The 14,735-nt window shown below is 49.2% G+C and overlaps 1 protein-coding gene and 1 non-coding gene across 2 annotated transcripts in view; both read right to left on the reverse strand.

The window, feature by feature from the left end:
* Nucleotides 1–2,133: 2,133 nt before the first annotated feature.
* On the reverse strand, nt 2,134–2,207 carry TRNAT-AGU (transfer RNA threonine (anticodon AGU)). The gene has a single exon. It is a non-coding gene; the product is annotated as a tRNA-Thr (tRNA).
* A 1,728-nt stretch (nt 2,208–3,935) lies between these two features.
* The window catches only part of WDR88 (WD repeat domain 88), a 45,193-nt gene continuing 34,393 nt past the window's right edge, over nt 3,936–14,735 (reverse strand). The window contains exons 10-11 of the mRNA XM_035706655.2: nt 6,449–6,541; nt 3,936–4,319 (exon numbers count right to left, since the gene is read on the reverse strand). Coding sequence (XP_035562548.1) covers nt 4,131–4,319; nt 6,449–6,541 — 282 coding nt within the window. The 3' untranslated portion in view covers nt 3,936–4,130. The remainder of the gene's footprint in view (nt 4,320–6,448; nt 6,542–14,735) is intronic.

A 14,735-nucleotide genomic window follows, 5' to 3' on the forward strand; every position in this document is an offset into this window, starting at 1 on the left:
GCTTTGCAAATCTCATTTATGTTGAGTTTAATAGATGCCAACTGGATTGTCATGTCTACTCTTGCATTCGGCCTGTTGGGAAAATGTTATTGAAGTAGAAGGAAATCTGTCCTCAAGCATATATATAGTTGGAAAAGGGAAGAGTATTTCAATGGGCTTTTCCAAAAAATGGTGGATATTCTTCTTTCATAATACACCAAAACTGAATAAATGGTGGTGTGGAATCTGAAACCATACCGACGAACATTTCATACTCTGTTACCTTAAAATATACTGGTGTAGTTTGCTCTTCATGGATCATGCATCGATCATTTGGAAAATATCGGTTCACCAAACCATGCAAGTTTGCCAAATGCTGGCATATTTTGTTACGCAATATCAAAAAAATACATTCATTAATACAACCACCAATGTCATCAGAAAGTTTTTTGAACACCGGAAGGTTGCCCAGCTCACGGTGGGAGACACTTTCCTCCCCACCTGCTCACACAAAGGGTGAGAGTTGTGTATGCGAGTGTCTAGATTTCACAAAATTAATAATGTTTACTGCTTCATAAAGACATTCTTAGGTGAAACCGGCTTTTTCTTTTCCCTGCAAAAGTGGCGCTGAAGAAAGAATAAACAGTGAGGAGTAGGGCCCTTTAGTGCCACTGTCTTGAGTCCAGCTCAGGTGCCAGCAAGTTTACTCACCGCTGCTTCCGCACGTCCCAGGGAATGTCGACAGACTAGAAGAGCAACCCAACCTCCGAGTATCCTTATGAAGGTCGATGTGACCACCTGGAAGAGTCTTAGGGACTCTTAGGGACACTTTGAGAAGTGCTCCCAAAACCTCAGGTCACGTAATCCAATCAAGATAATATGTTCAATTTTTAAAAAGTCAGGTGTCCGCAAATACCTACCATGTGTCAAGCACCCCTAGGTGCTGGGGGCCCAGAGGTAAACAGGCGCAGGTGGCTCCCCATGCCTTAGGGCTTAATTTTAATTGAGGAGACAGACAATAGACCAGTAAATAGTAAGACTATGAAAAGGCTATTAAAGGAAATAATTAAAGGAAATAATTAAAGGAAATAATCCCTATAGGGTCCTGGAGGCTGGCCTGGGGGAGGCAAGGCGTCCTCTGGGGTGAGGGGAGGTGATCCATCTAGGAAGGCCAGAGAATGAGGAAGGCCCATCTCTGCAAAGGGCCCGGGAAACAGCCTTGCAAGCACAGGACGCAGAAAGTTCAAAGGCCCTGTGGCAGAAACAGCCTGGCGGTTTTAAAGAAGGGGAGGGGTAGACTTAACCGCGGCCCTATTTGTCTTCTCCGGCTCTGCTCACGGCCTGGGGGTGCTGCGGGGTCACCTGCTGCTCGGCCACCAACGCTTGTCCCCCCCTGGCTCTCCCTAACACCCAGGCTTGCGCCGCCAGCCAGGGTCTCCCCCTGGGCCACCAAGCAGCCCTGTGAGCCGTCGGCCTGCGGAGGTGGAGGCGCAACACGCCCCCAAACGAGAGGGGGAGCACGAGGAACCCAGTCGCGCAGGAGAGGAGAGGGGGAGGGGAGGGGAGGGAGGGGAGAGGAGGGGAGAGGAGGGGAGAGGAGGGGGAGGGGAGGGGGAGGGGAGAGGAGGGGGAGGGGAGGGGGAGGGGAGAGGAGGGGAGAGGAGGGGGAGGGGAGGGGGAGGGGAGAGGAGGGGAGAGGAGGGGAGGGGGATGGGAGGGGAGAGGAGGGGAGAGGAGGGGAGGCGCAGCTACCTTCGCCCCGCGGGAACACCCCGCCGCCCCCGCCGCCCCCGCCGCGCCCGCGCCGTCCGGGCGCCCCCGTCGTGCCCCCCGCAGTTGCCCTGAGCGCTCCTGGGGGCCTGTTCAGCCTCCACGTGCCGCCGACCCCGGCCTCGGGGCCCAGCCTCCCCGGGACCGTCCCCTCCCCGGAGCTGTCCCCGTCCCCGAAGGCCCCGGGGCACGCCGGCTGGGTGCAACCTGGGCCTCGCCGGGCGCGTCTGTAGAATGGGCGACCGCGAGCGGAGCTCGGGGCGGGAACCCCAAGGCCGCACCTGCCCTCGCCCGCCCGGGAGCGCGGACCCCCCACCCACCCCTCAAAGGGAGGAGGGGCTGCGTAGGCCTGGCCCCCAAAAAGAGAGCCGGGACGCTCGGTTGAGGCACCGCTGGGATTCGAACCCAGGATCTCCTGTTTACTAGACAGGCGCTTTAACCAACTAAGCCACGGCGCCGCCCGCACGGGTACCGCGAGAATCTGCTCCCCATTACCATGGATTCTGCGCCATCGGCCGTGCGCATGCGCGGGAGCTGGGGGGGAGGGCAGCCGGCGCATGCGCGGTGGCCGGCCCGGCTCCCACCCGCGGCTGCGCGGGGCCCCGGCGGGCTGGTGTCCGCGCCCCGCTGGCTTCTCCCCCGGGCGCCGAGCCGCGGAGGCCGCTCTCCGGGGAGGCCGCGCGAGGGTCGCGCCTTCCGCCCTCCACACCTGGCGCAGGAAGCCCCGCAGGCTGTCCGGTCGGTCGGCGCGCGCATCCCGCCGCGGCCCCGCGCGGAGCTCGCAGCAGCCCCCGCGCCCGCGCCCGCAGCTCGTGGGGGGCGGCCCTGCCCTCCCGGGGCGCCCTCGGCCCTCGGTTGTGCCGCTGCTCCCGCCGCCGCCTCCGCCCGGGGGGTGTCGCCTGCACCCCGGCTCCCCGCCGGCTGCTTCTGGGCGCCCCCCCCGCCCCGACACCTGCGAGGGCGCCTGTGAGCAGCAGCGGGGCCTCGCGGGGGCGCCTCGGCCACGGAAACGTAAGTCTCGGCAGGGGTGTGTGTGCAACCTTCCTGGACACACAGCTTCCAGGTTGCACACACCTGTCCAGCATCACCTGTGATGTGACAGCATCACCTGTCGTAGCAAGACCCCGAGAAGCGACCCGTGTGCCCATCAGTGGGGCCCCGGGGGGGGACACCTGCAGCGCGGCCGTGCCCCGCAGCGGGGTGGGGGACGGGACACACCTGTGCGCGTCCTGGGGTGGGTGGGGGAGGGGACACACCTGTGCGCGTCCTGGGGGGAGGGGGACACACCTGTGCGCGTCCTGGGGGGAGGGGGACACACCTGTGCGCGTCCTGGGGGGGGGATGGGGGACACACCTGTGCGCGTCCTGGGGGGAGGGGGACACACCTGTACGTGTGGGGGGAGGGGAATACATCTGTGCGCGTCCTGGGGGGGATGGGGACACATCTGTGCGCGTCCTGGGGGGGATGGGAGGAGGGGAACACATCTGTGCGTGTCCTGGGGGGGTTGGGGGGACCACTTAGCCCCAGGGGATGTCATTGAAAGAGAAGTTGCTGGGAGGGCGCCAAGTGGAGCTTCCACTGGTTCCCGCCGCCTCGTAGGTGACCCGCAGCTCCAGCCTGAGCGGCCAGGCCCCAGGGCTGGGGCCGGGTGAGGGCCTCGGGAGCCCTGCCCACGGCCGCAGAGCCCGCGGAGGCCCACGCGCTGACGGGACATCAGGCCTGCAGTTAAGCCCGATGGGGCTTAACCAAACCGAGGCCCGAGCTAAGTCACGGAGCCGTAGCGGGTGGGAAAGGGAGCCCTCCCGCTACCTGAGACTTCTGTCCCTCTGGGCCACTCAGGGGTGTGGCGTGGTGGGCTCTGGAAGCGGGAAGGGGGCCGTACCCCTGCCTGGGCCTTCTGGAAAGGGGAAAGCCTGCGGTGGAGAGCCCGAAGCCTCCTGTGATGGAAATGCCCTCGGCCCCACCGCCTCACCAGTCCTCCCTCTGCTCAGCCCCCTGGCACCGGGGAGCCTTAGCCGGGGAGGTGCCCGCAGTGCCCGGCTGCCCAAGGGGCCCCCGCGCATCTTCCTGCCCAGTTGATGAACCCCATCAATCGAGGAGCCTTACAGGGCAACACTGAGACGGAGTGAACGTCGGGACACAAGGCTTAGACGGAGCAAAAAGCCTTCTAGAATTCACAGGCACGCTTGTTTTCGAAAGGAATCTAGATATTTATTCTGTGTGAAAACTAAGAACAAGGTGTGTGATTCCCCAGCGCGCTGTGGAGCTGACGCTGTGCCCCGGTGTGACCGCCCACCTCCGGGGCCAGGGCGGGGGCCTTAGCCGGAGGTCCCTGCGTGACAGGTCACCTTACTCAAGCCAGCCAGCAGGCCCAATGGCCGTCAGTCGTCTGTGCCCAGGCTGCACTCCCTTGACCGTATATCTTCCCCTCCTGAGGATGATGACAAGGCTTCTGCTGACAAGGCTTCTGCTGACAAGTCCTCGCTCATTCGGCAGAACACACATTTGGTGACTGTTTCAGAAAAGATGTCACTTTCGTAGGTGGAGAAAGGCTTCTCACATACTTCACACTGACATGAAATATTTAAAAAGAGCAAAAAGCAAGTGCTGGTCAGAGGGGACCAAGGCATCCAGGGTACAGTGCTCCCTCCAGATCCAACCACCTGGGGTTGGGCCAGAGCAAGCGCTGCCCTCCTCCCTGTGGTCTCTAACCCCACAAGGGTGGAGCTTGCGGACCCCTGGGAACCACCCCGGGCCTCCCCCCTTCCCCGCCCCCCGCAGAAGCTGTGCAGATATTGCAGCAGCTCGTCCCCTGCTATGGGAAGCCTGGGGGCAGGAGTGGGGAGCCACTTGACAGTGGAGAGGACGGGGAGTGGGGGGGTGTCTGACCCCACCCTCTGTCCTTTGTAGAGCACAGCTGTGGGCCCTGAGGGGCTCTCCTAATTCCACGATGGCCTGGGGACCTAACTTACAGAACCAAGAGAAGCAAGTAGGCGAGATTTCTAAACAGAGCAGTAATTATTAGATGATGAAGGTGCTGAGCATCCTCCTCCCTCTCAGCCTGTTTCTGGCCAAGGCACACAGAGAGCAGTGGATACAGTGGCACAGCTCACCCACCATATCAGCTTCCCACAAACAAGTGAGCAATACCACGGGGAGGGGGTACTCTCAGGCCATGAGCAGAGGTCTTGGGGATACTCACCACAGCACCATCCCCCTGCAAGATGGCATGCCCTGCTCTGGCACACCAGGCCCCTGTGCTTTGCCCCCTTTGCCCACTCAGGGCACTGAGGCCTGTAGGAGAGGCAGCCACACACAACCCAGGGCAGGCCCTCTGGGAAATCAGGCTTTGAGGTTTCTTATATTGATTTTGAGCAAGACAAATGCGGAGGGCTCATCTTTGGAACAGTTTCAAGTATGTCTCTTTCTTTGTTTTGCAAGAAAGAAATCTGGTCCTTACCTACCTTATCCTATGGCATAATTTCCCGTGACCCAACCCCAAAACGGCAGGGCTCAGAGGAGGCAGTGCGTGGGGGCCCTGTTTCAGGTGGCAGGTGGAGGACATGGGCAAGCACTGCTCTGTAGCTAGTCAGCTTCTAGGGCCTTAGGGCCTAAGGGCCCACATGGCCACACAGGCCATGAGGACCAGCTGGCCACAAAGACAAGGTCCATGTTGGTCCCTCCCTTCATATCCCTGCCCTACAGTGCTGTTCCAAATTAGCCATTCCCAGCAGTAGCTCCCAGCTGGGCCTTCTAAGAAGAGAACCTAGGTGGTTCCAGGGAAGGAGGACTGCGAGGACCCAGCATAGACTCCTCAAGCCTCTCAGGGTGCAGCCAAGTGTCTATACCACAAGGCCCTCATAGGGACTGGCCTTCAGTACCCAGGGATGGACTCTATGGCCAGCCCTGGCTATACCTGGTGAACCGGATGTGCCCACCCTACCACCACCACCCTCTGCTAGAGAAAAACAGGTACCTGGGCTACTTCCATGGGAAAGCACTGGGGGCCTGGCCAGGGGGTCTCCTGAAGCGACAGAAGCTAATATCATGTCCAACTGTGTGCCTCGCTATGCTCCTCTGACTCACTTCACTTCTCAGACACCTCAAGAGAGCTCCTGCCTCAGAGTCTCCACACAGAGGGCTTTCCCGCTGCTGGGAAGTCCTTTCCAAAACACCTGCACAGCTCACTCCCTCACCACTTCAGGTCTTTAACAAAAGCTACCTTCTCAGTAAGACCTATCCTGACCACCCTTTCAAGTGTCACCAGCAGGGACCCTGGGTGGCTCAGTGGGTTGAGTGGCTGGACTCTTGATTTCAGCTCAGGTCTTGATCTCAGAGTCCCGGAATCAAGTCCCACCCTCAGTGGGGGGTCTGCTGGAGGATTCTCTCTCCCTCTGCCCACACACGCGCTCTCTCTCTCTCTCAAATAAATAATGTGTCACCAACATTCCCACCCATTCCCCTTCCCCCTGTTCTTTTTCTCCAAATTATTTATTGCCGTGTGACGCACTATATATTTTTCTGGCTTCTTTGTTCATGGTCTCCTCTTTTAGAATGTAAGTTCCCTCAGGGCAAGAATTTCAATCTGTTTGTTCATGGTTTTTATCCCCACCTGCCCAATAAATGTTCAAAGAATAAATTAATTTGTGGAGGAAACTAATGAAAGCCTTCATTAAGCTTAATATTACCCAGTACTAACCTGTTTCACCTTTAAGCCCAGGGCCTTTTTGTACTTGATTACCATAGGAATTTGGTCAATTTCTTCAATATTCCACAGTCTCACCGTCCTGTCCTAAAACAAATTAAACAGCAAAGCAGCAGTCACCAAATAGGCTTCTTCAGCCAGGAGGCCCTAGGGAGGTGCATCGCATCCAGGTTCCCGTGTGAAGAACTTCACCCTGCAGAGGAGCAGAATTAGGGTGAGCAACTGTCCCAATTTGTCCAGGACCACTGCGCCTTTAGTACAAGTCCCACATCCCCGCAAACCCATTCCAGGATGCATAAAGTCCCACTTGTCAGCAATGGACGTGGAAGTCTGAGAGGAAAGCACAAAACCCATACAGTGGCCTCCAAAAGAGGAGCCAAGAGCAAAACTATTTTTAATGACAAGTGGATATGCGTAGACAGATGATTCGCCTTCCATAGTTGCTGCCACTTTTCCATACCTTGCAGCTCACGTTAAGTTCCCAAAAATGGGCCATCCGTTACTGTGATTCACCCCCTCTTGATGTGATTTAAGCATTCCATGTGACTGCATTGCGTTAACACAAGTGTTAACAGTCTGCCTTTGATTTTACCTGTGCAACTGTTGTGCTTTGTTTCAAGATATTGCTAGTAAAATGTTTATCATTGTGAATATTATGATTGTGTTTTCTAAGAGTTCAGATCATGAAAGTAAGAATAATTACAAGACCAATGCCAACATGGCACAGACATCACCAGAAGCAGAGGCTAAACAGCTGTGTTTAATGACAGCTGGACAGACAAAACTAGAGTGGGGGCAGGGGTGGGGTGGTAAATAACCAGAACACATCCTACTGCAGGATATGAGGAAAAGAATTTGGAATTGGGTATGGTGGAGACAAGAATGAGTCTCACAAGCCTAGTATGAGATGGGCAAATTCTAAATCAGTTTTTTCATATCCCAAAAAGACACCAATGTGAAAGAAAATGAAATGTGAGCCATCCAGATTGGAAAAAAAGTAAAACTATTTGAAGATTACTTAACTTTGTATAATAGAGAATCGTAAAGAATCAACTAAAAACCTATTAGAAGTAACAAGTAAGTTCAGTAGGGTTGCAGGACACAAAACTAAGACACAAAAATCTATTGTATTTTTATATACTTGCAATGAACAATCTGAAAGCACAATTTAAGCAATTGCATTTAGAATAGCATTAAAAAGAAAATGTTTAGTGATGATTTTAACAAAGGAAGTGCAAAACTTAGACCAAAAACTAAAAATATATTGTTGAAAGAAACTAAAGATGTGAATGAACAGAAAGAGATCTCATGTTCAATAGATCAGAGAACGTAATATTGCTAAGATGACAATAATCCACAAAATGTTCTATAGATTCAACACAATCTTTATGAAAATCCCAGATGACTTCTTTGCAGAAATAAACAAACTGATCTTAAAATTTATATGGATATTCAGGGGAGTCAGAATAGCCAAAATAGTCTTGAACAAGAACAGTAATATTGGGATCCCTGGGTGGCGCAGCGGTTTGGCGCCTGCCTTTGGCCCAGGGCGCGATCCTGGAGACCCGGGATCGAATCCCACGTCGGGCTCCCTGCATGGAGCCTGCTTCTCCCTCTGCCTGTGTCTCTGCCTCTCTCTCTCTCTCTCTCTCACTATCATAAATAAATAAAAATTAAAAAAAAAGCAATAATATTGGAGGATATACATTTCCTTATTTCAAAACTTACTACAAAGCAGTAGTTATCAAGATAGTGTAGACACAGTTCAAAAGAATTGAGAAACTAAAAATAAAACTGTTCATTTATGGTCAGGTGGATTTTTGACGGGTGCCAGGAGCTAAAACTATGAAACTCTTAGAAGAATACTTAGGAGTAAATGTTGGTGACTCAGGATAAAACAGTGGTTCCTTTGACCTGACACCAAAAGCACAGGCAACAAAAGAAAATATAGAAAAATTGGATTTTCCCAAAGTTAAAAACTTGTGCTTCAAAGGATATGCATCAAGAAAGTGAAGATCTATAAATGGCCGATAATTACATAAAAAGATGCTCAACATATTAGCCATCAGAGAAATGCGAATTAAAACAAGATACAATTTCAGAACCATTAGGATGACTAAAGTAAAAAAGAAAATAACAAGACTGGAGAGGCTGTGGAGAAGTTGGAACCCTCCTGCATACTGGTGGGAAAATGAAAGAGTTCAGCACTTTGGAAGACAGTCTGGCAGTTCCTGAAGTGAGTAAACATACAGGGTTACCATTGTGACCCAGCCGCTCCACTTCTCAGTACAACCCAAAAGAATAAAACACAGGTGTTCAAACAAAAACTTGTTCACAAACATTCATACCACTATTGTTTACCATAGCCAGGTGGTGAAAAGAACTATGGATAAAGTGTGATATATCCGTATAATGGAATATGATTCAGCAGTTAAAAGAAATTACTTAAATTAAAGCATAAATAAATCTTGAAAACACTATGCTAAGTGAAATAAACCAGTCACAAAGGGCCATATATTGTATGATTACATTTAAGTGAAAGGTCCATAATAGGAAAAATCAGAAGCAATAATAGAATAAATGAATAAAAACTAAAACAAAGGGTACCTGGGTGTCTCAGTCAGTTAGGCATCTCCCTTCAGCTCAGGGCAGCGTCTCAAGGTCCTGGAATTGAGCCCCACATCAGGCTCACTGCTCTGCAGGGAGTCAGCTTTCTTTCTTCCTCCCTCTGTCCCCACCTCTGCTTGTTTTCTCTCTCTCTCTCGTAAAATCAAATCTTAAAACCCACTAAAACAAAAATAGATTAGTGTTCCTAGGTAACACAATTAAACCAAAAAAAGGAAGTAAAAGATAAACAGATTGGGAAAGAAGAAATAAAACTCTTTGCTCACAGATGACATGATGGTCTATGTAGAAAATCCAAAAGAATTAACTACAAAAAATTCTTATAATTAATAAGTGATTACAACAGTGTTGCAGGATACACAGGTTAATGTACAAAATATATATACAAAATCTACATATGTGTGTATATGTACAATACATACAAAATAATATACAAAAGTCTATTGACTTTCCTATATACCAGCAATGAATAGTGGGAACTTCACATTAAAAACACACTAGTAAAAAAAAATAAAAATAAAAAAAATAAAAAATAAAAACACACTAGTAAAACACACACACACACACACACACACACTAGTATTTACACACACCCCCAAATGAAGTACTTAGGTTTATATCTAACAAAATACTTACAAGATCTATATGAGGAAAACTATGAAATTCTTCATGAATACGAAGATTGATTATTGTCAAGCTGTCAGTTCTTCCTAACTTGATCTATGGATTCAGTGCAATCCCAATCAAAATCCCAGCAGGTTATTTTGTGGATATTGACAAACTGCTTCTAAAGTCTTTATGGAAAGGGAAAAGATCCAGAATAGGCCAATATAATGATGAAGACAGGAACAAAGTTGGAGGCTGACACTACCCAGCTTCAAGATTTACTGTAAAGCTACAGTTATCAAGACACTATGGTATTGGTGAAAGAACAGAGAGATCACTGGCACAGAATGGAGAGCCCAGCAATAGACCCACATAAATATAATCAACAAAAGAGCAGAGGAAATACAATGGAAGAATTATAGTCTTTTCAACAAATGGTGCTGGAAAAACTGAACATTCATGTGCAAAAAAAAAAAAAGTCTAGGCACAGACTTTACTTACATCCTTAACAAAAATTAACTCAAAATGGGTCACAGACCAAAATGCAAATTTTATAAAACTCCTAGACAATAACATAGGAAAAAAATCTAGATGACCTTGGGTTTGATGATGACTTTTAGATATAACATCAAAGACATGATCCATGAAAGAATCAATAAGCTAAACTTCATTAAAATTTTCTGCTCTGCAAGACACTATGTTCTGCTCTGCTACACACAGAGTATTTGCAAAAGACATAGCTGATAAAGGCCTATTATCAAAAAATCTATAAAGAACTCTTAAAACTTAACAATAAGAAAACAAAGAACCCCGTTAAAAAATAGACCAAAGATCTTAAAAGGCCCTTCGCCAAGAAAAAAAAGGCATATAGATGGCAAATACACATGTGAAAGATGTTCCACATCCTACGTCAGCAGGAATTCACAAATTAAAATGATGCCTCTAAACACTTGTTATAATGGCCAAAATCGAGAACATGGGATAACGATAGTGCTAATGAGCATGCGGAGCAACAAGAACTCTTATTCACTGCTGATGGGAATGCAAAATGCTAGAGCCACTTGGCTTTCCTGCGAAACTAAACATACTATTACCATACACTCAAGCAATCAAACTCCTCGATGTTGTCTAAGGGAGTTTAAAACTTATGTCCACACAAAAACCTCCGCAAGCATGGTTAGAGCAGCTTTACTCACAACTGCCAAAAGGCGGAAGCAACCGAGATGTCTTTCCGTAGATGAATGGATAAACTGTGGTACAACTGGACAATGGACTGTTATTCAATGCTAAAAAAGAGCTGTTAAGCCATGAAAAGACACAGAAGAACCTTAAATGCGTATTACTAAGTCCAAGAATCAATCTGGAAAAGGCCATTCACTATATGGGTTCAGCTGTATAACATTTTGGAAAAGGGAAAACTATGGAGACAGTAAAAAAGATCGGTGATCTCAAGGGTTTTGGGGAGGGAGGGATGACCAGGTGGGACACGGGATTTTTAGGGCGGTGGAGCTGCTCTGTATGATATGATATCCGTGGTGGCGGATACATGGCATTCTACATTTGTCCAAACTCCTGGAATGTGCACCATGAAGCGTAAACCTTACCGTAGACTCTGGACTCCAGATTATAATGACCAGGGTAGGCTCATCAGTTACTCTAAATGTCTCACTGGTGGGGAGACCTTGATAACGGGGGAGGGCCACGTGTTTGTGAGGGCAGGGAGCATATGGGAAATCTCTGTACCTCCTCTCAATTTTGTTGCGGACCTGAAACTGCTCCAAAAACACAGTCTAGGGGCACCTGCGTGGCTCCGTTGGTTAAGCACCCGACTCTTGATTGCAGCTCAGGTCATGATCTCAGGGTTGTGGAGCCCTCATCGGGCTCCACACTGAGCTCAGAGCATGCTTGGAATTCTCTCTCCCTCTTCTTCTGCCTCTGCGCCCACTAGTGCACACTTGTCCCCTCCCTCTCTCTGTCTTCTCAAATAAATATTACTCGGCCATCAAAAAGATGTAAATCTTGCCATTTGTGATGACGTGAATGGAACTAGGGATATTACACTAAGTGAAATAAGTCAGTGAGAGAAAGACAAATGTCATATGCTTTCACTCATGTGGAATTTAAGAAACAAAACAGGATCATAGGGGAAGGGAAGAAAAAATAGGGTGAAATCAGAGAGGGAGACAAAGCATAAAAGACTTTTAACTCTAGGGAACAAACTGAGGGTCGCTGGAAGGGAGCGCTCCATACTATTAGCCTAACTCTGTATACCCAAAACTGCTCTACAAAACAAAATCTATTTTTAAAAAAAGACACCAGTACTCCTGAGACAGTAGTGGGAATACTGCTCAAATGAACATCCATCATCGTATCATTCCTGTGATTGTTCTTATGAAATGGAGTGTAGTCAGCAGAACAATGCCCACCTCCCAGAAGTCCACCTCCTAATCCCCAGAACCCGTGAACATATCAGGTTACAAAGGGGAATTAAGGAGGACGCCTGGGTGGCTCAGGGGTTGAGCGTCTACCTTCAGCTCAGGGCCTGATCCCAGGGTCCTGGCATCAAGTTCCGCATGGGGCTCCCTGCAGGGAGCCTGCTTCTCCCTCTGCCTATGTGTCTGCCTCTCTGTGTGTCTCTTGTGAATAAATAAGTAAAATCTTTTTTTAAAAAGGGGAGGGAGCGAGGATCCCTGGGTGGCTCAGCGGTTTAGCGCCTGCCTTCGGCCCAGGGTGTGATACTGGGGTTCTGGGATCAAGTACCACGTCAGGCTCCCTGCATGGAGCCTGCTTCTCCCTCTGCCTGTGTCTCTGCCTATCTCTCTCTCGAATAAATTTTTTAAAATGTGATGTTTTAAAAAAATTAAATTAAAAGGTGGGAATTAAGGTTGCAGATGGAACAAAGTTCGCTAATCAGCTTATCTTACAATAGGGGGAATGTTCTGGGTTATGCAGGTGGGCTGGGCTGGACATAATAACAAATGTCCTTAAAAGTGGACAACACAGTAAGAGGAAAATGAGACTATGGAAGAAAGGAACAGAGAGATACAACATTGTCGGCTTTGAGGATGGGAGAAAATGCAGGAGCCGAGGAATGTGGGTGGCCTCTAGAAGCTAGAGCGGGGAAGGTAATAGATAATTCCCTATAGCCTCCAGAAAGGAATACAGTCCTGTGGGTGCCTGGATTTTAGCCTAGCAAGACATTGTCATACTTCTGTCTCACAGAACTGTAAGATCTTCAGTTTTTGTCGTGTAAGGGATGAAGGGTATGGTGACGTATTACAGCTGCAATAAGAGACCGTGAGTAATGTTACCTTTCCTGAACCAGCAGGTACAACTACATGTCCTGCGGGAGAACAGAAGGGGCACGCGATTACATCGTTGTTGGCCCCTCGCCGAGTGGAGCTGTCAGGTTCCACAAATGATCATACACTCCACACTCCACAGTATATCAAGTGACTTGTCGAATCCCCACCACCTACCCTTTAAATACTTTGATTCAAAAGTTGGGAGTTTCAAATCATCTTCTTGGTTTCTGTGAAGATTTTAGTGAAAATGCAGAAAACCTAAAACAAAAGCGTGTTGACATCTTATCTGAATACTAACTAGACATTGCTCATCTATCTACATATTCAGCAGACAATGCAAATGTAAATTCTGGCAAACTCCATTCAGCCTACTAACTTCCTCCCAAATAAATGAAAAGATCTCACCTGTTAAACGGCAGCAGCACATCCTGCACACCACCCACCAAAAAGGAGTGTGATTTGCACACCCGTAATGTTGGGTCCTTTTTTTTTTCATTCAAAATTTTTATTTACCTATTTGACAGAGAGAGACAGTACAAGCAGAGGAGCGGCAGGCAGAGGGAGAGGGAGAAGGGGACTCCCGGCTCAACCCTAGGACCCTAGGATCATGACCAGAGCCAAAGGCAGATGCTTAACCATCTGAGACACCCAATTGCTCCAGGTATTTTTTTAAATTAATTAATTTATTAGAGAGACAAAGAGCAAGGGGTTGGGAGGAGGAACTGAGGGAGAGGGAAAGAATTTTTTTTAAGATTTTATTTATTTATTCATGAAAGACGCAGAGAGAGGTAGAGACACAGGCAGAGGGAGAAGCAGGCTCAATGCAGGGAGCCCGATGTGGGACTCGATCCCATGACCCCAGGGTCACCACCTGAGCCAAAGGCAGGTGCTCAACCACTGAGTCACTCAGGGGTCCCAGAGGGAGAGACTCTTCATCCAACTCCCCACTAAGCATGGAGCCCGACGAGGGGCTTGATCCTGTGACCCTGAAATCAAAACCTGAGCCAAAACTGAGACTGACACGTAACTGACCGAGCCCCCCCCCCCCCCCCCCCGGGCCACCCTGTGGTCTTTCTTTCTTTCTTTCTTTTTTTTTTTTTTTTTTTGCGACTCCGCTGGGACCCCTGTGGTCTTTCTTAATAAATTAAGTTTTTAGTCGCTTTTCCCCTTCATCAAAAGGTGCAGAAGCACTTAAAGATGATGACTTTGTAGAAATGGAGGAAGATGTACTCTTTAAACATGTACCTCTGAGATGGCCGTTAGCATAACCGGCTCTAGAGAAGGTATTTAAAATGTGGGCCTGCCACAGAATCATATTTTTTTTCAAAGTGTGGCATAAGAGGAATGTCCTCTGGCTTTGAAATGCACTGAGGACGAGAGTGGAGGAAAGGCGACAACAGAATTACAAGAAAGGTATACACTGTTCTCCAACAGCGTTTGAGGCCACGGCGAGCCTGTAGGTGGGTGAAGTGACTGCCCCTCGGTTGCAGGTTGTGACAAAAATTCATACAGTGAAAACAGGATTCATTTTTTTTTGGAAATAGGACTGCTTCAGTACTTTAAAAAAAAAAAAACCTGGGGCATCTGGGTGGCTCAGTGGGTTAAGCGTCTGCCTTTGGCTCACGTCATGATCCCAGGGTCCTGGGGTTTAGCCCTAGGTCCAGCTCTCTGCTCAGCAGGGAGTCTGCTTTTCCCTCTCTCTGCAGTGCTCTCTCTCTCGATCTCTCTCTCTCTCCCTCTTTCTG

Source organism: Canis lupus, chromosome 1 (genome assembly GCF_003254725.2).
Source record: "Canis lupus dingo isolate Sandy chromosome 1, ASM325472v2, whole genome shotgun sequence".
In the NCBI taxonomy this organism is placed as follows: domain Eukaryota; kingdom Metazoa; phylum Chordata; class Mammalia; order Carnivora; family Canidae; genus Canis; species Canis lupus.